Raw genomic sequence first — 24,983 nt, 5'->3', positions numbered from 1 at the left:
GAAAAAGTTGCTAAAAACACATGAGAAGGCATCTTAGTGATGCAGCAAGTAAAGGAACAAAAAAGAGAAACCCTTACACATGGGCAAGGATACCAGCAGCATTGTATTTAACAGAACAGCCAATTTTCAATACAGTTTGTATTGAAAATACAAATGTTTGTCACTTAGAGAATCAACTGTAGCATAGTTAGACAATGGAATTCTGTAGGTACTGGTTGTTAAGCTACTTATTGACTTTCATCTTCAAACCCACCCTTCTGAGACCTTCTTTGTGGTGCTGGGCCTCAGACTCTAGAAACCCCATATCCCCTTTGCCAGATGGCTCTCAGTTAAAACCCATCACTAGGAAGAACTAGAGGGAGACCACAGGTTGCTGGAAAAAGAAGAAAAGACACAGTCCTTCCTATTTACATCTCATTCCCACTAGTGTCACCCCTGCCGGAGTGTGTCCTGGCAAGGACACCAGATTCCAGTTTGCAATTTTCCCAGCCCTGGCAGAACCAGCCTTTAGCATGTCTCCTTGTAGATAGCAATATCAGTTAGGCTGGGTCCCTATCATCAGAAGTTCATGTTCCAGCTCTAAAGGGGCCCTCCCCCAAGCTTCTAAGTTTTAATAAATCCAACTTGCTCTGGCTGTTTTCCAAGCCCTAGAGATGGGAATTATTTTTTGCAGTTACTACCTACATGATATGTTGGTGTTCTGTTTACCTTCTCAGTTCTCCAGCACCATCTTAGCACGTCTTTATATGAAATACTCTCAGTAAAAAAAAAGTGACTAGACTCTGGCTGAAATATAAGTGAAAAGAAATAACGTACAGTGGGGTATCTACTAGCTCAGTCTGTTAAGTGCCTGACTCTTGGTTTGGGCTCAGGTCATGATCTCATGGGTCATGAGATGGCTCCCTGTTAGGCTCCATGCTCAGCAGGGAGTCTGCTTGAAGATTCTCTCCCTTTGTTCCTCTCCCAACTCTCTCTCTTTCAAATAAATAATCTTTTAAAAAAAGGAATGAGGGGCGCCTGGGTGGCTCAGTGGGTTAAGCCGCTGCCTTCGGCTCAGGTCATGATCCCAGGGTCCTGGGATCGAGCCCCGCATCGGGCTCTCTGCTCAGCAGGGAGCCTGCTTCCTCCTCTCTCTCTGCCTGCCTCTCTGCCTGTTTGTGATCTCTCTCTGTCAAATAAATAAATAAAATCTTTAAAAAAAAAAAAAAAAAGGAATGATATATAGCTATATACAACATAAGTAAATCTCATGAACATAAAATTGAGCAAAAAAAGCAAGCGATGCAATACACATAGTATGAGCTTATTTATGTAAAGTTCCAAATATACATAACACTGAACACTGAACATTGTTTAAAAAACAATTACGTATTTAGACTATATAGGGCAAGGGTTGGTAAACTGTAGCTGCAAGCCAAATCTGCTCACAGGCTATTTTTGTAAATAAGGGTTTATTAAAACACAGCCATGTACATTCATGTACACACTGACATATATATTCATATATATATGTATGTATGTATATATATATAGTTCTTCATACTAAAGTGTCAGAGTTGAGTAACTGAGACAGAGGCCACATGGCTCACAAAGTTTAAATATTTATTACCTGGCCCTTTACAGAAAAAGTTTGCCTACGTTGACATTAAAAAAAAACACACACACAAAAGAATGATAAACACAAAATTGAGGATAGGTATTACGAAAGCAGATGACAGAATAAAGGAAGGTTATACCCTTCCTTTACTTGGCTTACAATGGTATCATTGCAATTCAGTGGGGAGAAGAATGGTCTTCTCAATGAAGAGTGCAGACCAATAGACTGTCCATATGGAAAAATGAACTGAACTAACTTAACACCATACCCATACTAATTCCTGATGAATAATGGCTTTCACTGTGAGAAATAAAACAATGTGGCTTCTACAAGAGAGAGAACCTGTTGCAAAGAGCATAGTTGGCTAACAGTCTCACCTAACTACTGCCATACCTTCAGATCCACTGCGGTGTTCACAACAGCGCCAGGGACTGGAAACAGCAGAAGTACTGGACCTGAGCCGTTTCTGTTTGACAGGGCATCCTCTCTCTCTCTCTGGGGTTCCCCAGTAGGCTGACAGACACTAGCCCTGATTGCAAGGCAGTATGAAGTGTGAGGTTTTTCCTAGTGAATTTTTCTTCTTTCTTTGTTCTCTCAGAGATGCCAGACTTGCAATAAAATCTAAGGCTCTCCTTGTCTCTCCCTGTTCACTTTATTCTCTATCCCACGTCAGCTCTTCCTCCACTAAATCTCTTCCATATTTACTTTCATCTTAGCCTTCTTCCCAGAAGACTTGAGCTGGCAAAATTACCACTTTGAAAACCTTAATGAATTAAGAACCTAGCTATTGAACATCAATAGCTATAAATAAAAATCACATACAGAAAAACTACAAGACTTATTTCTCTGAAGAAAAACACACACATCTGTCTAGTTTTGAGAAAAAAATGCATATACACACACACACGCACACACACCCCACACACCATTTCTAGTTTTGCAACAAAATAAATACACACATACATAGTCCCTACATTCCACTTCTGGGCAAATAGGAACCATGCTTACCCTGATGCCTACAACAACCAAAAACCTAACAAAGTATACGAAAAAGCAGTTCTTGAACACCGGACAACAGGCAGCATGGAGAGTGATCCCTGAAAGAGGGGAACCAAATAAGGTGAGCCATGCAATTATCCCAGCTAAACTGCCTCTGGAGTTTTCAGGGTACAATGTGGGGAAACCCAGATGGAGCCCAGCAATCTCGCCAAGTTGAGAAGATAAAGCTGGGAGTCCAGGAGAGCAAAGTGTCTAGAATTTGCAGGGCAGAGTCATGGAGAGGATAGAATTGCAAAAAAGAGAGCTCCAGGGATCTGCAGGGGGTTCCCTGCACATCAGCCATTGAGTACTGATTAGCATTTGTCTATGAGAAAGCCCACCAAAAGCCAAGGAAAGAACAAATGAGAATGTGAGAATAATCTCTGTCTCTAATACAATGCCAGCAATAGTCCATGTTCCCACCAGCCGGAGAGGAAAATCTCATAATTCAAGGGGCATCAGGAAGAGTACTCCGCAGGTCACTGCCTATAGTGGGCAAAATTAGCCCTATATTAAAAGCTGTTCTAGTATCACCTTTAAAAACTTAAACCCGGTGTCTGAGTGGCTCAGTTGGTCTCAGTCTCAAAGAGACTGCCTTTGGCTCAAGTCATGATTCTGGAGTCCCAGGATTGAGTCTCTCATGGGGCTCCCTGATCAGTACGGAGTGTGCTTCTCCCTCTGACCCTCTCCCGTCTCATGCTCTCTCTCTCTCTCAAATAAATAAATAAAAATCCTTTAAAAAAAAAAAAAAGCTTAAACCCAAACTTCAAAAAGATCAAACTACTCTCTAATAACTTGTCTTAGTCCCAGAAAAAAAGACCTCAAGATCAACTATAAAAAACACAATATATCCAGAACTCAAAAAAAAAAAAAAAAAAAAAGTATGATTTATACTGTCTGGGGACATCCAATAAAAAACAACCAGGCAGGTAAAGAAGCAGATAAATACAATACATAAATAGAAAAATTACTCAATTGAAATCTCTCCATAAATAACTCAGATGATGGTATTATAAACAAGAGCATTAAAATAGTCATTTATATTCCATATGTTCAAGAAAGTAGAAGACCCAGCATGTTAAGTAGAGACATGAAACATATAAATAAAACAAAAGACCCAAATTGAACTGGTAGAGATAAAAACACTGTCTTATATAAAAAATACACTGGATGAGATTAGTGGCAGAAGATGCCTAATGAATTTGAAACAAAGCAATATAAACCATCTATACATAAACACAGAAACAACAACAAAAAATTGAAAAAAAATGAGCAAAAAAGTGCAGAGTAACCTCAAGTGGCCTAGTATTTGCATAACCAGAGTCCTCAAAAAATAATAATATCTCAACATATAATGGCCAAAAAGTTTCCCAATTTTATGAAAACTATAAACTCTCAAATCTAAAAGACTCAACAAACCCCAATAAAAAGACAGACCTAGAATTAGTTCAAGGCATACTATAATCAAATTGCTTAAAACTAGGAATGAAAGGAAAATCCTAAAAGCAATTTAAACTCACATAGTAAATATAAAAGAATAAAAGTAAGAATGACAGCAAATTTCTCAAAAACAGTGAAACCAGGCAACAGCGCAACGACATCATTAAAGCACTAAAGGCAAAAAAAAAAAAAAAAAACCAAACTATCAACTCAAAATTCTATAACCAGTAAAAACAATGTGAAACAAAGACTTCTTCAGGCATACAAAAGTCAAAATATCCATTCCTAGTGTACCTGAACTATCATAATGTTAAAGGAAGTACTTTAAGCAGATGGAGCATACCAATGATATCAAATGGAACACAACAAAAATGGTAACTACATGGGTAAATTTAAAAGCCTTTTGTTGAGGAGCACCTATGCTCTGACTCCTAGTGTCAGCTCAGCTCGTGATCTCAAGGATCATGGTATCACATCCCACATCAGGCTCTGCGCTCAGCACAGAGACTGCTTGAGATTCTTTCTCCTTCTCCCACTCATGCTCTCTCTCTCTAAAATAAATAAATCTTAAAAAAAAAAAAAAGGCATTTTAATTATTTGAACCTCTTTAAAACACAATTGAAATAAATGGAATCCAAATTAAAAAGGAAGATGTAAAACTATATTCACAGATGGCATAATCATATATGTATAAAAAATTGTAAGAAATTCACCAGGGCAGGGCACCTGGGTGGCTCAGTGGTGTTAAGCCTCTGCCTTTGGCTCAGGTCATGATCTCAGAGTCCTGGTGATCAAGCCCCACATAGGGATCTCCGCTCAGCAGGGAGCCTACTTCCTCCTCTCTCTGCCTGCCTCTCTGCTTACTTTCTCTCTGTCAAATAAATAAAATCTTTAAAAAAATAAAATGTGCCAAAGATTGCATCCAAAAATAAAATTTAAAAAAGAAAAGAAAAGAAAAGAAAAGAAATTCCCTGAGGCACCTGGGTGGCTCAGTTGATGATCCCAGGGTTCTGGGATCAAGCCCTGCACTGAGCTCCCTGCTCAGTGGGGAGTCTGCTTCTCCTCATTCCTGTTCATGCTCCCTCTCACTCTCTCTCAAATAAAAGGATAAAATATTTTAAAAAAGAAAGAAAATCACCAAAAACTATTAGATTCAAATTAATAAGTGAATTTAGAAAGGTTCCAGGATACAAAACCAACAGACAAAATCAACTGTATTTCCATACAATAGCAATAAATAACACAAAAATAGAAATAAACTTAACAAAACAAGTATAAGATACAAACACCTCAAACTACAAAACATCGCTCAAAGAAATTAAAGAAGGTCTATGTAAATGAAAAGCTATCTCATATACCATATCCAAGGACTGGAAGAATTGATACTATTAAAGTACTCTCCAAATTTATCTGAAGATTTACTACAATTGCTATCAAAATTCAGGTTGACCCATGTGCAGAAATTGCCAAGGTGATTCTCTATGGAAACTCAAGGGATGCAGAATAGCCAAAATCTTAAAAAAGAAAATCAAACTTGGAGGACTTACATTTCTTGATTCCAAAAAATAATTCCAAATGGTAATGAACTTAGTATTGGCATAAAAATAGAAATGTTAATCAATGGAACAGAATTGAGAGTCCACAGATAAACATTTACATGTACATGGTTATGGGATTTTTATCAAGGGAAGAACAATCAAAGGGAACAGAATAATCTTAACAAATAATGGTGGGACAAGTGGACATCCACAGACGATAGAATGAATATGAGCCACAACATAACAAAAATTAAATCAAAATGGAGCAAAGACTAAATGTAATACCTAAAACTATAAAACTCTTAGAAGAAAATATTAGTGTAAATCTTTAAGAACTTGAATTAGGCAATGATTTTTTAAATATGACAGCACAGCACCAGTAACAACTGAAAAAAATTGATAAACTGGACTTCGAAATTAAAACTCTCAGGCTTCTAAGGACACCAATAAGAAAGTGAAAGACAATGCACTGAATGAGAGAAACTCTGCAGATCATATATAAGGGACCTGAAGATGCAATGTATAAAGAACTTTTAACTTTATTAGTAAGAAAACAAATCACTCAACTGAAAAGCATCTGAATTGACGTTTCTCTAAAGAACAAATATAATTGGCCAAGAAGCACATAAAGAAATGATTATTATTAGTCATTAGGGAAATATAAATCAAAACCACAGTGAGGTATCATTTTATACTGACTAGGATGGTTATAATGAAAAGGGTAGCTATAAAGTGTTGGCGAGAATGTGGAGAAACTGGAATCCTCATTCATAATACTGCTGGTAATATGTAAATTGGTATAGTCATTTTGGCAGTTCATCAAAAGGTTAAACAGAATTATTACATGACCCAGCAATTCTACTTCTAGGCAAATACCCAACAGAACTGAAAACATATATCCACACAAAAACTTGTATGTCAAAGTTCATAGCAACATTATTCATGTAGCCAAAAAGCCTAACAACCCAAAGTCGTTCAATTGGTGAATGGATAAATATATACTCAGCCATAAAAAGTAATGAAATAATAATACATGATATCACATAAACCTTAAAATCATTATGTTAAATGAAAGAAGCCAGCCACAAAAGGCCACATATTACAGGATTCCATTTTCACGAAATGCCCAGAATAGACCAACCTATAGAGACTAAAAAGTAGATTAGTGGTTGCTAGGGGCTGAGATGAATAGAAAATATCAAGTGACTGCTAATGCATATGGAGTTTCTTTCTAGAGTCATGAAAATGTTCTGGAATTAGAGTGTGGTGATGGATCCACAACTCTGTCAATATACAAAAAAAATGAATTATACATTTTTAAAGGGTAAGTTTTTTGATATGTGAATTATAGGTAAATCTGAAAAAAAAGTGTTGAAGCAAAAGTAATAATGTATTGGGAATTTACTTATAGAAGTAAAATGTATGACAATATCACAAAAGTCAAGACACAAACTGTTGTAAGGTCCTCAAAATCACAGTTAAAGTGGAAAATATAAGTTAAAATAGGCTGTGATAAGTTAAAGATGTATACTATAATTCTCAAAGCCAGTGAAAATAGCCCAACAAAGAATTATAGTTAATGACCCAATAGAATCATAAAAAAATATGGACTTAACCCAAAAGAAGGCCATATATATTATATTGTTCAATATAAGATGCACAAACTATTTTATGAAAAAACACTTGCAATTTTGATAAGATCTTGCAAATTCAACTACTATTTACATCCCAGGGGGACATAAGTGGGTACAATGGAAATCTAAGTAACAAAGTAAGCCTTTTGGGTAAGTCACAGTTAAATCCCATAGACTACTAAACATAACAATCAGTAACAAACTAGATATTGGAAATGTCCTCAAGAACATAAACCAGCACAACATAAACCAGCACAACTCTATAGTGTTAAACAGTAAATACTTTGGCTTTGTGGACCAACAGCACTATGGTAGCAACTCTACCATTAGAACAGAAAAGCACCAATAATATTAAAAGAATAAGCAAGACTATGTTGCAATAAAACTTTATTTACAAAATAGGCAGCAAAGAAACTGGGCCTATAGATCATAGATTGTCAAACCCTAACTTAACCTTAACAAAAAGTAAAGTAAAATCAACCTATCTAAGGACATGTAGCAAAGGAATGTATAGGTACTAATACAAAGGCAAAGATGAAGGAGAAATCAATGACTGGGTTACAAAGAGTCTTGATAATATTTTTGAAGTGAAGGAAATAATAATAATGCAGGGGAATTGTAACAAAGTTTCTTTCTTATATATAGAGGTTTATCCATCATCATCTAACAAATCCACAAGAACAAAAATTATAAAGCGCACTTAATAAAAGAAGAAACGGTGGTCAATTTGATTTACTAACTTGACAGAGATCACAATGTGGGTCTTTTGGGACATACTAAGGTAATAAATTTTTCTTAACTAAGGCTTAAGGCAAACCTAGACATTTTAGAGCAAAACCTCTGAGTAATCTACCTACTTTATATTCATACCATGTAAAGTATCCTAGAATCCTCTGTAACTTTTAAGATCGCTTGTAGATTATCTAAAGTTCTTTCAAAGACTCTTCTACCCTTTTCTACCGGTAACTGGTCAGCATAGAAAAATCACTTATTGGTCCGCATTTATAAAGACTGGAGATCAGAGGAAAAAAGGGAAATTACTGACCTGTTCGTCTACTGAATCTCCTGCACCTTTTAAAGACTCCATGGAGATTGAAGCGGCAGTAACCCTGGAAGTCGTAAGTTTAACATCAGCTTTTGGACTTAACTTGTGTCTTGATGTGGTATTTCCTTCTGCAGAAATTCCTGAGGATTTCCATCAAACAAAATATCAAAATTATACTTTATTCTCTTAAACTTATCCCCCATGAAGCTCTTCTCTGCTATACCTCTTTATAGGACCTGACGGGGAAAACTTTCACTTTATAAAACTCACTTTAAAACTCCTAGTAAATAATGAATCATGAAAAGATTATGTTCTGAATACATTTAAGATTCAATTGAAATATTTTTTTAAAATGATAACGAAAATTCATAAGTTACATTAAAACTGATAAATTACAACATATAATATATACCTTAATATAGGGGAGATTAAAAATCTGATTTCTCACATAATTAGGGTACCTTCAATGGCTCACTTTTACTATTTGTTTAGTAACAATCAGAAAGGTTTAAAAGAGTCTATCAAATAAACTTTATATCAAGAAGTTCTCACATTTTTCTCTGAATTTAGGATATTATTTGTAATATAAAAAATAGGATCTCTTGCTCTTTAATAGATCAATAAAATGTTCTACAAATTAATCAGAAGCTGACTTGCCCAACCAGCCCCTAAAATCCTAAAGTAAGGCAGTATTTCGAACCTTAGTAATGTCTAACCACATATTTAAAAAAAAAAAAATTAGTTTCCAATGGATTGTTCTGCATACAGTTATACTACGAAGTGGTCCTACTGTTTTATTTTCTTATAACACTTAAGAAGCAAAGGAAGCTTACCAAATTAATACAGAAAATCATACCTGGAACATATACTACTGATTGTTCTTCATCAGAAACTATGAAGAAGGACATGAAGGAAAATACTAGAAAAGATCATCCAAATGCTGCCTCTATTCTGTACTTTCCTAATTTCTTTTGACCTGGTAATTTATAACAAACTTTAAAAACAAAACTAGAAAGGAATGCAAGTGAAATAAATGAAACAAAATTAGTCATCTTTTAAAATTCATCTTTACATAATCATAACTATGTTTTACAAAATTTTTAAAAGTCCTTGTTCCATAAAACTTTCATCCATGCCTATTCCCAAAGTAGATACCCTACCCTATAAATTCTGTTAAGTTCCTTTCATTTCCTCTCCTTTTGTAAACAGGAAGTTAAATGTTCCAGTTTGTTTATTATTGGAAAACTGGTGAGTTATTTTAGGCATGAATAAAAATTTCAAAATCAGCTTTAGCTTTGAAGAACAAACCCTCTTTGAGGGCAAGTCAATCATGCAAACACAAAGATTTTATTCTTCTGCAGTGCATTCATGAAATATCCCAAGAAGTCCTACTATTTAACAAGTGGAAGAAAGAAGAGGGAGAGAGAGAGAGAATCTTAAGCAAGCTCCCTGCCCATCATGGAGCCCAAAGCGTGGCTTGATCTCACAACCCTGAGGTTATGATCTGAGATGAAATCAAGAGTAGGACGCTTAATGGGTGGATCCACTCAAGCCCCCCAACAAGTAGAAAAAATATAAGACAAAAAGAGCTATTTTGAATTTCAATAGGAGAAATTTAGAAACACTAAGATCATACCACTGTTATAGAAGAACCAACATAAGAAAGTTTTCCTTTTAGAAAAAAAATTTTATTCAGAACTCTATTTAAATCCAGATACATCCACAATTTGATAACATTCTATTACATTTCAAGGAAGTAAGTGTCTAAACAAATTTTTCCAAATAACTTAGAAAATTCCAATTTTCTGTTCTTTTATAAAATGCTTTCTTTTCCAAAATTTCTAGACAAATTTATTAAAAATTCCCTTCCAGGTAAAGGCTAGAGTAAAACAGATTTAATAACATGTTCCAAAAGTCAATATATTTCAGTTCAGGACCAACCGTAGCTATGGACTCTTTACAAAGAGTGCTGATTATAAACACCTGGAATCCACCTAAGAATTTAGGAATACAAAAATTGTGCTACTGTCTGAGTCACCAGGAGATTTCTAATAGCCTCTGCAACAGCACACATACTATCACAGATTCAAGATTTTGGCTGTTAAGTAGTACTCCTAACCTTTAAATACCCTCAGACATCAGGCATGGAGTTTAGAAAGTTTTAAAAGGCACATAAGACAAGTAAACAAACAAACAAAAATTAGACCCCACTAGTCCAAGACACTGATAGTGGGTTACACTGGAGCAGAGAGAATTTATAAATTCACAGGCACGCAATCTAAAAAAAAACATACAAAATGAAATTGTGCAGGCTCTTTAACAGCAAACATCAAGCCATTTTTTATATCCCTTGGGACTAGCAAACATAGTAGGTGCTCAATAAATATTTAAATATTTACTGTTGGAGATATAGACATGGGAAAAGTTACCCAAGGGAAAAAAATTCAAGATGATTCAGGACAATCTCCATTTGGCAGCATCCTCAATTAGAGGATACAGCAGTGATGAATTTGCAGAATATTCTCCCAAGTTGACTTATGGAAAGACTAACTGAATCCTGGGAAACATAGTACACTTGCCTAGAAGAGTCAAAAAGAAGACTGCTCACAACTGGAACAGACCAGCCACTGAGAACCCAACTCAGCTGCACCTAGATTTGGAAGCTCATCAAGTATTTTATTTTTTAAAAGATTTATTTTTTATTTGAGAGAGAGAGGGAGAGGGGGGAACAAGGATGAGGCACAGGGGTAAAGGGAGAGACAGTCCAAGCTGACTCCGCATTGAGTACAGAGCCCTATACGGGACTCCATCTTAAGACCCTGAGAAAAACAACCTGAGCTGAAATCAAGAGTCAGATGCTTAACCGACTGCACCACCCAGGTGCCCCAAGAAACTCATCAAGTATTTTATACTTTCTGCTCTCAAACCTGATACTACTTTGCCGCTTATCTAAGAGAAACAAACTGTAGAGATCTTTCATAAGCTTTATTTGCAGATGACATAATATCACATATAGAAAATGCTAAAGACTTTAACAAAAAACCTTCAGAATAAATGAATTCAGCCAAGCTGCAAGAAACAAAATCAATATACAAAAATCTGTTGTGTTTCTATACATGAATAACAGAAAGAGAAATTAAGAAAAAATTCCATTTACAATTGCATCAAAAAAGAATATCTAGAAATAAATTTAACCAAGAAGGTGAAAGACCTATATATTGAAAACTTTAAGACACTGATGAAAGAAACTGAAGACACAAATAGAAAGATATTCTGTGCTTATAAACTGGAATAATTAATACTGTTAAAATGTCTATACTGCCCAAAGCAATCTACAGATTCAGTGCAACCTCTATCAAAATTCCAATGCATTTTTTCACAGAAATAGAACAGTGCTAAAATTTGTACGGAACCACAAAAGAACCCAAATAGCCAAGGCAATCTTAAGAACAAGGTAAAGGACCACACTTCTTAATTTCTAACCATATGGTACTGGCATAAAAGAAGACACAAAGATCCCCATGATAGCTACCCGTTTCCTGCTTTTTCTTCATATCACCAATAATCACTGGACACACAACACATTTTACTTATTCACAGCCTCATCTCATCTCACTAAAATGTAAGCACCATGTGGGTGAGGATTTTCTACCGGTTTTGTTCAATGTTTGTTATCGACTAACGTCAAAAAATGACAGGCTGATCGTTGACCATCTTTGGGGAAAGAATGAAAGTGATATTTAATTTTATGAGGTACTGTCCAGCAACTCTTTGGTGTTGTCTCTCTTTATCTTGCTGGGGTTCACAACCTATCACCCCAAGATGTGCCACTTTGGAATGTGGATTGTTTTGAGCAATCAAGGCCCAAAAGACTCATGAAGTAACTCTGACCTCCCCAAGAATTGCCTACAAGAATTTGGATAGAGGGCCTGCTCCCAAAAAGGGAGATATCATCATAACTAACTAGAGTATAATAGAAACAAGAGGTGGTAGGGAGGAATTTAGCAAAGTATATTTGTTAAAATTTGTCTCTATGTCCCATTGTTTCCATATGGCCCAGAAAACATTTGTTTACCAAACATTTATTCCTTTTCATCTTCCTATGAATTGGCTTTCCTTTCCTTAAAAGTTCCAGAACCCTACTCCTGTCTCCTTAGTTCGGAATGACAAGCATAACTCATTTTGCTTCTCTTTGGAATCGCTCACATATATGTGGATTTGCCATATGTACCAAATTAAGTTTGATTTTTCTCCTCTTAATCTGTCCCATGTCATTTTAATTCTTAGAGCAGTCAGAAGTTCCTTAAAGGGTAGAGGAACATTTCAAAATACGAGGGCAAAACTCGTGAGCTACATTCATGCTAAGAATCTTTTCAAATATAAAAATGCTAAATAAATGACCTTAACAAGAGTTTTAAAAAATAAGCCTAAAAATATTGAAATTGCCTCCATCCAACCCATCCTTTCTAATCATTTGTAATCTATCTTCATCTCACTATCTGAAAAACCCAAATATTTACTTTCTTCAAATACAAAGTTTAAAAAATATACAAACATATTTTATGGGAAAGTCAGAGACCTAATATATACCAAATGTATATTGGACCTCTCATTGGGTTCTTGATGCCCCCTCAGTTCTACTTTGGTATTTTTGGAAGTTCTTTACTAAGACAAGTACAAGCAAATTATAAAGCATCCTTGATGCTTTATAGATTTATATAAATCTATCTATCTATATATGTATAAAATATATATTTATTTAATTTTAAAAATTATTTTATTTATTAAATATTTTAAAAAATATTTTAAATTATTATTTAATTATTAATCTATATATTTGTATATCGATTTATAATACCAATCTCCAAATCCCCAGAATTAAAGCAGTAATTAGAAACCCAAGGTAGAAGTAATAGAAAGGAAGAATCATATCTACTCCAGACCCTGAAGAGCTGAAGAAAATAAAAAACTTAGAACTGCACACTCTAACCTTCTGAGTTTCAATCACTTACCAGCAACACATGTATATGTAATCATTACTGACCTGAGTAACCTTCCTGGCCAGTATACTATTTTAACATCAACATAAAGATTCTATTTTAATTGAATATTCAATGGCAGGGATTATAGCTACTATGATGTTTTGACTAAATCCCTTGTAATTCATATTTGTTAATATCAATTTAAAAATACTGTTAATGTTAATAAGTTGGGGTGTATTTACCCAATCAAATACAGATACTGCAGAAACACTAATTTCTTTTCATATTACCAGGAGCTACAATGAAGTAAGAAAGCAGTTTATGGCTGAAGGGGCATATTTTACTTGAAGATTTAACCATAAAATGACAACATGGCATATTCATTTGTTTACATATAAGGTATAAAAATACACCTTGTGCAAAAAAGCACTGCTGAATCATATTGTGCAGGCTATGCATAACTCATTAAGACAACAGTTAAAAAAAAAGATGATGTTTAGTCACAGATGATCTGTCCTCACATGACAGAAACATCTAGGACTGGGAAATAACTCAATCACATTTCTCTAATTGCTTAGGCAAAGCACTGAAAATCTGTCTTTCAATAGTGTGAAAGCAATACCTGATTCTACACACATTCTTTCTGGTCTTTTACTATTGCAAGTTCTGTATAAAGGCTACAGGGTGGTCTAGGAAGTCGTCCGTGTAACAGAAAAAGAGATCCAGATCCAGAGACACATGATTAAACCCAATGATTCATAACTATTCGTATGCTTTTTTAGAAAAGATCCAATAGCAAATTTACATTTGACCTTGCTTTTGTGTCCTACGGACATTTCAAATGAAAATACCTGAGGATGGATGATAATTGGTCATTATGTGGAATAGGTGTGGGGAAATAGGTAATACTAGTAACCTTGCAATTTATTTCAAATCGGAATTTCTATCAATGTAATCACCACCATTTCCCCCATATAATTTCAACTCCTCACTTTCAATGGGAAGATGGGTATTTCACATTAATTTTCAAAGTAAGGGAGAATGTAAGAGAAAAGGGAGGATGTAGGACTTCTATGCGAAATGAGAAATAACATGACCATATGAATAAGTGAGCATATAGGGCTGCTTCCACCAAGTGCACAGGTTCAGTTTATTTACCTATTAACTTAATCCATGCCACAGTAATACACTGCCCCCCTCCCCATTTATACCTATCAGAACAATTCCACTGGTCACAGAAAAAGTTAAGGAATAATAACCAAACCACATAGGTGGTTATGAAAATGATTACACTACAAAAGCACTTTATAAGCTGATAACCTTCAAATATTTCCTCTATCACAAAATTCTATCATTGCAAGCACAGGATTTCATGAGAAGACTCCTCCCAATTTCCTAACTTCCTAATTCAGCCCAATTCCCAAAGCACATACTCTCTTTGCGTCTTTCCTGATCCATAAGGTAAAAGATATTTAATGTGCACAGTGCATTAGTGCTTTCATCCACAGTCTACGTGCATGATTTTGACTTGACCATCACCCACCTATCAGAGACAAATGGTAATTATGTTTAGAAAGTGCCTAATACTAAACATTGAGCAGCAAGGAATGCAAAAATATCCCTCCCTCCACATGACCCTGTAATCCTAGTACTGTAACTCAAAAAGGAAAACTGAGAATACAATTTTGTAAGTTTCACTGGGAGCTAAGTAGCGTGTGCAGAGAATGATTCTGGCAAAGTTAACAGCAGTGCCTCAAATAATGCTATCATCGATCCTAGCAAACAGACAAGACTTGCTCTGCACGCACGCAGTACACGGATTGCCCTCCTTCACGTAACACTCCTCTAACGAAAGGGATGGAACTTACCAGGAAAAGAGCAGGCTGGGACAGTCAACCTGAACCGGAGAACGAACCAGTCCTGTCACACATCTCAGCACAGTTACTGAACTGGGAACACCACCACAACGATAAAAAGCTCCACAGTTTCTCCACCACCACCCCCCCCCCCAAAACAATCCCAGAACTTCAGTCCTGCCAGTGGTGACCCACAGTCCACCTGTAAATCAACACTACTTCCAGCAGCAAGGATTTGCAACGCGTTTTATTCCGTAACCAGCATCACCGGACCACGGTCAGCCCCACACCCCTCCGAAAATCCCAGCATGAAAGTAAATCATCACAGACTGGCCTTCGAAGTCCGAAAGGGTCCTGACTCGCTCCTAACAACGCAGACCAAGGACAGTCCTAAACCGAGACAAAAAGGTTCCCTGTCCAGTCAACACCCTTCCCTCCGCAGAGACTCGGCCGGCCTGAGGTCACCACGGTCAGAGGGACCCTCCCAGTCCCCCCGCAGGGCCACGATTCTAGGCCATCTTTCCAAAGCTCACCGCCTAGGAGGGCCGAGAAACATCAGTGCTGAGTCCCCAAACCTAGTGCTCGAGCCTGGAGACAGAATCAGGCTCTCTGCTACCTAACACCCCTGCCGGGGAAAAGCCCGGCACCTACACCTCGGCCGGAAAGGACGGCCCCGCCCCCGGGGACAGCATCGAGCCCCCCCCCCCCCACCACCACCAGAGTCTCACGCGACCGCCCGCCGCTCGCCGCACCGGGGAGGGCACCGGCGCCCCCTGCCAGGCGGGCAAAGGATACAGTCCCGACTCCAGAACGCCGTCGCGCCCCGGCGGGAGGGGCCCGCCACGTCCGCCATCTTGAAACAACCGCCACTCCGGGCGTCGCGCCGGGGCCGCCCCGCCCCGGTCTTCAGGCCCAGTCCCCATTGGCCGCACCGCGTAGAGGCCCGCCCCCGCTTGCGCGGTCGGCCCCGGCGGGGCGGTAGGGTCCCAGCGGACGAGTCGCTGTGTCTCGGTGGCGTGGTGTGGAGCGACCGCCCGGGAAGAGGGAACAAGTGTGCCGCGGAACTACTACTCCCAGAGCAGCCCGGGCCTCCCATCTCCGCCCCGCTTCGCTCTCAGGCACCAAGCACTACAATTCCCGGCATGCCGTGAACTCGATGGCCGAGCCTCTGGGGCGGCGTCCAGCCCTCCCCCCCGCCCCGCTCTCCCGCCCCGTCCCCGTCGCTGCGCCCGCCGCGCGCGGAGCGGGGACGCGAGCCATGGAGGAGACACCGCCCCCGGGCTGCAGCAAGCCGCACCTGGAGAAGCTGACCCTGGGGATCACCCGCATCTTAGGTGAGCGGGGCGGGGAGCCGTGGGAAGAGACGGCGGGATGAGGGGATGAACAGAGACGCACGGAAGGGCGACGCGGTCTCTGTGTGCCAGTGGGCTTTGCTGCGGTGACTTCCGATGTTAAGGAGAGGGCAGCGGGGTGCGTGACTAGGCCATAGGAGCGTTTGCCGGGAGTGCTCGGGCGCGGAGCTGGGAAGCCCAGAAGTCCCCGCCGCCCCCTACCAACCCAGTCCCACCCCAGGTCCAAGAAAGGACGGGCAAAGGTGCGCAAAGGAGAGAAAGCAGGCACCTGACAGTGGGGACGTTAGGTTTCCCGAGAGGCATTCTTGGCCAGTGGAGTATCCTTGAAACGCAGGTAGCAGAGAGCGAGGGAACGCCGCACGCAGCCTCCCGGGGCAACAATTCCCACGCGCCTCCGGGGTACCGCACCCCAAGTGGCTGGAAGGAGTTGAGGCTTGAGCCACGGAGTGGGTTTTTCCTTTACCGAACCATTAGTTAGCACCCGCTGCTCTGTCACACTCGGGGGCTACAGAGATGGGGTGGGGAACCAAAACACAGTTCTGTGAAAAATTCCACAGCCCAGGTCCTCTCAGAGGTGTGAAAGGCGACCAGTAGTCCTCTATTATGGCTCTGAAATAGCACACAGGAGGAAGTGATTGACCTTCTGTGGGAGTCAGGGAGTTACCGTAGAGGTCCTACAGCAGAGGATGCTAGATTTTGCGAAAGACAAATTGAAGTTAACCAGATAACCAGGGAGAAAAAAGTAGCCTAAGTAGGCTGGGTGGCATGCTTTGATGCCTTCCTGTCACATTTATAATAAAAACCAAATTCTGTACTGCGATCCTTAAGTTCGTTATGATCTGCCCTCATCTATCTTTCTGACCTATTTTTACCTTTTTTTTTTTTTTTGTCCACAGTGGCCTCCTTGTACCATAAACTCAAAAAGCTTGTGCCTGCTTCGAGGCCTTTACTAGGCTAGGGGAAAAAAATCTGGAGTTCTCTTTCCCTCACTTTCTTCAAATCTCTGATTAAATATCATTACTTCAGAGAAGCCTTAGACTATACTTCTAATAACACCTTTCTCTATTATTATCTTCCCTAGTCTTTATATTTATTTCAAACCTTATGGCTTTATCACTCCTTGGAATTACTTACTTGATTGCTTTTTTAAATTTACCCATCTCTTCTGTACTAGAAGTCCATGAGTTTAGGAACTTTGTCTTGTTCTCCCTTGGTATTCCCCAGTGTCTATAGTAAATTCTGCTGTAAATGAGGACCAAACGCCATTATATGTTTGGGAGAAACGATGAGCTTTAGAAATGAAGTTACAGAGTTGGGCAAGGAGATAGCTAATCATCCAGATCAACCATATCCTATCTCCTCATTAAAAAATATATTTCTTTTGATTAATGTGTAATCTACTTAAGACTGGCCAGCCAAGTTTCTCTTAAGTTGTCAAATCAATTTAAAAACCTAAATAAATAACTGTAAACATTTTAAATTTCCTTTAAATATTTAATATATTCTAATATTAAGCATTTCAGATGTCTGGCAAACAGCTAACACAAGGCAAAACCTACCTGGGGAATTAAACAACTCTGGTAATTAAATTTATAGTGAAGCTGGCCTCCTGCAAACATTCTAATACTATTTATAAATTTAATCAAAACTTCATAATTTCAAGGTAACAATCATAAGTCAAAAATTCAGTTATATTTTTATTTTTTCACATTTGATTTTTGTTTTGAAAATTGACAGGGTCAGTGGTGGGTGTGTGGTAAGCAAACTACTACACCAAAATCTCCTCTCTAAATGATGCATGAAATAACTCCATAACTATGACAATTCTATCGAAAACCAAGCCCAACACTACTTAAAATACAGAGAATGCCAGAAGTGCAAAATAACTATGAGTAAAAAGAGAAAAAACTACAAATCCCAGCACTGTGCCTGTTCCACTCCTTCACTGCTAGAAAGCTCTGTGGCAAGCAAAGGTAGAGCCAGAAATGATGCCAGCAAAGAGGCTGGTTGAAGCAACAGAAAGTTTAAAACCACTCCAGTCTCAAAGTACAACAGTACTGAACACTGGGTAGATCAGAGCAGGGCTGCAGGAAAGTGACTTCAAAGTAGGTACTGTTTAAAGGGTTGGCCATGCAATTTAAAGGGACATACATTCAAGAGGAGAAAATGTGCAGAAAAGAAGGAAGAGTCCTTTGACATTGATGATAAAAGAGCAAAGAAAAAGGAAAGCTCACATCTCTCTCCCCTACACAAAAAAACCTGCTAAAATATCTGGACTTTGCCTCAACTGACTGGAAAGGGTATCATTAAAGTAGAGATCTTATTAAACACGATTTCACAAGACGAACAAGAGCAAATAGAACCTATAGAGAACTCATGGTAAAATCAGAAAATGAAATGCTGAACAATCAACTGAGGAAAAAATTTGTTATGATAATGAAGTGTTTCCTTCTCAGTGGAACAAGGAGTAAGGAAATGTTACATTTTGGTAACAGATGATTAAATAGAGTGTGTAAGATCTACCTGAGATGCAACAAGATCAATTTCAGTTAACCTTTGAACAACATGGGTTTGAACTGTGTGGGTTCATTTAGACATGGATTTTTTTTACAGCACAGTGGTATAAATGTATTTTTTCTCATGGTTTTCTTAACATTTTCTTTTTTCTAGTTTATTGTAAGAACACAGTATATAATACATACAGCATACAAAATATGTGTTAATCAACTATTTATGTTCTCAGTAAGGCTTCCCAGTAGGTTTTTGGAGAGTCAGAAGTTATACATGGATTTTCAACTTCATTTTCAATCCCTGCATTATTCAAGGTTCAACTGTATAATATCTCTCTCCATCTTAGACTTCTCTCCTTTTTTAAAAAATGTAATTCTTTTTTTTAAGTCAATTTTTTCATCATGGTAAGTGTATTCTTCGATCCTTATCCTCTATTTCCCCCATTACCCCACCCACCTCCCCTCTGGTAACCATCAGTTCTCTGTAGTTAAGAATCTGTTTCTAGGTTTGTCTTTCTTTCTTTCCTTCACTCTTTTGTTCTTAAATTCCATATATGAGTGCGATCATATGGTATTTGTCTTTCTTTGACTGATTTCACTTATCATGATACTCTCTAGCCCTGTCCATGTTGTTGAAAATGGCCACATTTCATTTTTAAGGGTTGAATAATATTCCATTGTATTTGTATACCACAACTTTATCCATTCATCAGTCAGTGGATGCTTGGGCTGCTTCCATAGTTTGACTTTTGTAAATAATGCTGCAGTAGCCATAGGAGTGCATGTATCCATTTGAATTAGTGTTTTTTAATTCTTTGGGTAAATACCCAGTAGTGTGATTACTGGGTTGTGGGGTAGTTCTATTTTTAATTTTTTGAGGAACCTCTGTAATGTTTTCCATAGTGTCCGCACTGGTTTGCATTCCTACCAGCAGAGCAAGAGGGTTCCTTTTTCTTCACGTCTTCACCAACACTTGTTTTTTCTTGTGTTTTTTATTTTAGCCATTGTTACAGGACTGAATTGATATCTCATTGTAATTTTGATTTGCATTTCCCTGATGATAAGTGATGATGAGCATCTTTTCATGTGTCTGTGAGCTATCTGTATGTCTTCTTTGGAGATCTTCTTTGGAGAAATGTCTCTTCGTGTCTTCTGCCCATTTTATAATTGGATTATTTGGGTTTTGGAGTATAAAGTTTTATAAGGCATCTGCCTTTGACTCAGGTCATGATCCCAGAGTCCTGGGATCCAGTCCTACTACACTGGGCTCCTTGCTCAGCAGGGAGCCTGGTTTTCCCTCTGCCTGCCACTCCTCTTGCTTGTGTGCACACACTCTCTCTCTCTGACAAATAAATAAATAAAATCTCTTAAACTTAAATGTGGGAAGGAAAAGCACGGTGAGTCAAGCCATCAGTTCCCTGGGTTACCAAGGGCTTTTAAAAGTGGGAACTTCATAGGGTGCTTGGGTGGCTTAGTTGTTACGCGTCTATCTTCAGCTCAGGTCATGATCCAGGACCCTGGGATCAAGCCCCGAGTCAGGCTCCCTGCTCTGCGGAAAGCCTGCTTCTCCCTCTCCCTCTTCCTCTGCTTGTGTTCCCTCTCTCGCTCTCTCTGTGTCAGATGAATGAAAGGAAGGAAGGAAGAAAAGAGGAAGAAACTTCACCAGGTGGGGTGTCCTGGTTTCTAGTTGTTTAGCTAGTAGTTGTGTCATACAGCTGGCAATTTATTTAAGATGGATGTATTTGAAATGGAAGGGTTGGCAATCAAAAGCTTCATGTCAGGTACTTATATTAAGTGTGTGTCCTCCAGCAACCCTAGACACTAGACAACCCTGTGGGTGTAGTCAGATGACATCATTATGCAGCCAGCTGGGTTGTTAACAAAGAATTCTGTATTATTCTGTCCTACAAAAGTTGGAATAGTAGGCTGCTGAGACTGATTGAAGCTAGGCTCTGCATTTCCATAGGGTAGTTGCTAAGGGGCTTTGCTAAGAGGCACACAAAGAATATTGCACATAAACTCTTAATTAGACCCATACTTGGAGTAAGCCTCACCCCTTGGAGTGGCCTAGTCTCTCAGCCTCAATGTCCTTGCTATAAAATGTGAATAATAACATTTCCTTTTCACTGTCTTAGCTTTGGTGGAGCATTGCCAAATGTCACCACCTCTGAGGGGATGGACAGCATCTTCCATCCTAACTAGTCAAGGGCATCGCAAGGGCTTAGCCCAGGTCTAACGGCTTGAAGCACATGGTATTTTTCCACCATGGTACCATGGTTCCCAATATCTTTAAAAGGACATTGAACAGAAGGCAGGAAAAAAAAATTATGTATATGATACTTTTTGCTCTTCTAGAGCACCTTTACCTTTGCAGCTTCTGTTTCACTTTTCAAGGCAAATATTATAATTATTGTCTCTCTGAATGGTAAGAAAGGTGAAGACTCATCTAACAGTCACACTAGTGAATGCCTAAAGCAAGAGTAGAATATGTGGAGTTCAGAATTCTTAGCCTCCTGTATTGGGATGTTGCTATGTCTCAGCTATGTCTCAGGATCGGAACTTTGTGACAACTTGGAGGAAATTTATGATGCATAGAAAGGACACTAACATGATTACAGAATCAGTGAACCACACTGTGATATTCTGATTTATAAGAAATATATATTTGCTCACTCAGATGACAGCTGACCCTTGACAAAGCTTGATTAAGCTGCTGATTGCTCTCCCCATCCCACACCAACATTGCAGTAGAGAATCTGTATAATAACTAATAGCTTACAGTCAACTGGAAATCTTACCAATAACCAAGGTGATTAACACATTATTTTGTATGTTTTATGTTTTCTATAAGAAAATGTCATTAAGAAAATCATAAGAAAAAAATATATTTAATGGTACTGTATTGAAAAAAATAGGTGTTCAAGTGGACCCATGCAGTTCAAACCCATGTCGTTTAGGGCATGGATGTTCAGGACAAAAAATGTGTATTTTGTCTTAGTCTGCAGTTCCTGACTTACAGCTCCCCAAACCCTGGAATTTCCCAAGTTTTGAGAGTGGTAAAGATCTTTCATTACGTTAATGAGGTGAGTTTTGGAAAGCACTAAAGGATGAGGGCTGATTGCCCCAAGATCCAACCATGTGATGAGAGGATTGGTATTTTTAGTCCCATTCCCTGACCTTTGGGAAGGGAAGAGGGTCTGAAGGTTGAATCAGTCCTCACTGGCTGATGATTTAATTGATTGTGTCTATGTAATGAAGCCTTCATAAAAACCCAGAAACTTCCAGGTTGGTAAACACATGGAGATGTGGGAAAAGTAGCCTGCCTAGAGGGGGAAAGGAAGCTCCGTGCCCCTCCCCACATACCTTGTCCTAAGCATCTCTTCCATCTGGCTGTTCCTAGGTTATATTTTTTTATAATAAACCAGTAATCTAATAAGTAAAATATTTCTCTGAATTCTGTGAGCCCTTCTGGCAAATAAATGGAATCTGAGGAGGGAGTCTTAGGAACCTCCTGACTTACAGCCAGTCAGTGAGAAGTATAGGTGATTGTCTGGGCTGTTGACTGGTGTGTGAAGTACAAGGAGAGAGGGGGTCTTGAGAAGCCCCAGTCTGTAGCAGGTCGGTGAGGAAGCGGAGGAATAAAACTGGACTCATCCCTGGTGTCTGAGGTGGGGAGGGTGGCAGTCTTCTAGACTGAACCCACACCCTGTGGTATCTGATGCTGTTTCCTTGTAGGACACCAGGATATCTGAGAACTGCTTGTTGCCATGGGGAAGCCCCCTCACAAAAATATTGGAGGGGTTGGGTTCAGGAACCATTTTATACATTAAACTGGATGAGAACTGTCTGCCTTATCTTTAGAGATTTTAAAAATTCTTTTCAATACATTACCTGTTTTCAGTATTATCGTAAATAACCAAAATATGGTTCAAAATAGAATGTAATTAAGTATAAACATATGTGCGCTCTCTCACTCACTCTCTGTCTCTCTCTTAAATAAATAAAATATTTTTAAAAAGCCACCTCGGTGGCTCAGTCGGTTAACTGTCTGCCTTTGGCTCAGGTCATGATCCCAGGATCCTGGGACAGGTCCGAGATGGAGTCCCACATCGGGCTCCCTCTTCAGTGAGGAGTCTGCTTCTCCCTCTGCCCTTCCCCCTGCTTGTGCATGTGGTCCCTCTCTGTCTCCCTCCCTCTCAAATATAATCTTTTAAAAAAAAAAAGCTTAAACATATGTGGCTCCAGGCTTGCATGTGATGGGTTCAGATATTGGGAGAAGCAGAGATCATGATGAACTAGAGTCATCTGAAATGGTTTCATGGAGTCAGTGGAACCTTAGCATAGCCTTGAAGTATGGGTAGGGCTTGGGTAGGTGGACACGTTTGGGTGTGTATAATAGGAAAGGAATACAGCATAGTCAGAGGTTAAGTACAGATTTCGTTCTGGAGGGAGGGCCCAGAGGTGGAGACAATGAGGAAACTGACACATCTGGAACAGAGGGTTTGGACTACAGGGTGGAAGAAGTTAAGACCAGACAGAGAAGGGCCTTGTCCTCCAGACCACAAGGAAAACCCTCTAGATCAGATAGGAAGCAAGTCTGGGTCTGAAGAAAGTCCTGTGTGGGTATGGCTGAGGATGGATCAGAGCACAGAGAGTTCCTGGCTTCGATTATACCTACACTTGCAGTGACCGTGGCCTAAAACAATGTGACAATGGGAATAATCTATGCAGTATCGCAGGGAGAAAAGTGGATAGGCTTTGTGCTAGTTCTCCATAGTATATACCACAAACCAGGTGCCTTAGAACAACAGACTTATTTTCACAGTCCTAGAGGCCAAAAGCCTCAGACCAAAGGGTTGGCCTCGTCACTCTTATTCTGAAACCTGGAAGAGAAGAACCTGCCTTGCCTCTTTTCTAACTTCTAGTGGTTTGCCAGCAGTCTTTAACATTCCTTGTATCACAGATCTGTTACTCCACTTCTCCATCTTCATGTGGCCCTCTTCCCTCTGTCTCTCCACAAAGCATTCTTTTCATAAGGACACCAGTCATATCGGATTTGGGACCACCCTACTCCACTGTGACCTCATCTTAGTGAATTCTATGTTCAATGACCTTTCCAAATCAAGTCCTATTCTGAGGAACGGCAGTTAGGACGTCAACGTATATTTTTTGTGAGGGACACAGTTCAACCCATAGCAGAGTATATGTCTTAGATTAAGGGTTCTAAAATCCTGAGTGTGGGTAAACAGACAACTAGAGAATGTAGGAGGAGGTATTAAAGTCTGTTCCAAGTCAGGTGGCTTCTTTTTTACCTCAGAATGAATGCTAGAGCATAGCTCCACAAAGAGGTTATTAGGAGACCTTTTTCTGCTTTCAAGACTTGAGAGAAATGATTTATTTTGTTTTCACTATATTTCTGGATGGAATCCAGTTTTCATAGTGTTAGCCTATACTATACATCTGGGATCCCATAGAGTACAGATGGGTTTTGTTTAGAAGAAAAACTAGCAAACAAGTTTTGTATCTTGTAGAAGTTTATTAAGGTGCTATTCTTTATTTCTTCTGACCATATTGTAAGTGAGAAGCTGAGGTACAAAATCACTAGGAATGTAGAATCTCTGATTTTTGTTCAACAACTGAAGTACCGAGAACAGTGACTGAGTGCAGTAGGTGTTCTGATGTTCTTTCTACCACGTTGATCGCTGGTCCTAGGTTGTGGGACTGAGCGCCTTTGAAGGACTGACAGTTCTTCCTGTTTCTTATCACAGGGATAATAAAGGCTACTCAAAGGAATCTGATACTCCTAGGTACTCCTCAACAATCAGCCTCTAGTATTGAAATATGTTAGAGCACTTCCACTGAAATTTTACAGACTTTCTTTTCCTCTTCCAGAATCTTCCCCAGGTGTGACAGAGGTGACTATCATAGAGAAACCACCTGCTGAACGTCATATGATTTCTTCATGGGAACAAGTGAGTGTTGCCCTTTTGA

The 24,983-nt window shown here is 39.0% G+C and overlaps 2 protein-coding genes across 8 annotated transcripts in view; one reads left to right on the top strand and one right to left on the bottom strand.

Annotated features, from left to right (window-relative positions):
* The window catches only part of KIAA1328 (KIAA1328 ortholog), a 325,611-nt gene extending 309,385 nt beyond the window's left edge, over positions 1 to 16,226 (bottom strand). For 2 of the 6 annotated variants that reach the window (XM_059409499.1, XM_059409500.1), the window contains exons 1-3: positions 15,926 to 16,226; positions 9,149 to 9,184; positions 8,293 to 8,432 (exon numbers count right to left, since the gene is read on the bottom strand). In XM_059409499.1, coding sequence (XP_059265482.1) covers positions 8,293 to 8,432; positions 9,149 to 9,184; positions 15,926 to 16,226 — 477 coding nt within the window. Of the gene's footprint in view, positions 1 to 8,292; positions 8,433 to 9,125; positions 9,185 to 15,142; positions 15,280 to 15,663; positions 15,795 to 15,925 lie in introns of those variants that run through there. The other 4 variants (XM_059409501.1, XM_059409505.1, XM_059409502.1 and 1 more) reach the window with 4 other exon arrangements.
* The window catches only part of TPGS2 (tubulin polyglutamylase complex subunit 2), a 60,582-nt gene continuing 51,762 nt past the window's right edge, over positions 16,164 to 24,983 (top strand). The window contains exons 1-2 of one of the 2 annotated variants that reach the window (XM_059409507.1): positions 16,164 to 16,464; positions 24,885 to 24,964. In XM_059409507.1, the coding sequence (XP_059265490.1) occupies positions 16,287 to 16,464; positions 24,885 to 24,964 (258 nt within the window). In that variant the 5' untranslated portion in view covers positions 16,164 to 16,286. The remainder of the gene's footprint in view (positions 16,465 to 24,884; positions 24,965 to 24,983) is intronic. The other variant, XM_059409506.1, reaches the window with a different exon arrangement.

This window comes from Mustela nigripes, chromosome 8 (assembly GCF_022355385.1).
Source record: "Mustela nigripes isolate SB6536 chromosome 8, MUSNIG.SB6536, whole genome shotgun sequence".
Taxonomy (NCBI): Eukaryota; Metazoa; Chordata; class Mammalia; order Carnivora; family Mustelidae; genus Mustela; species Mustela nigripes.
Note: the sequence above shows the minus strand (reverse complement) of the source record. Positions and strands in the feature narration are given on the sequence as shown.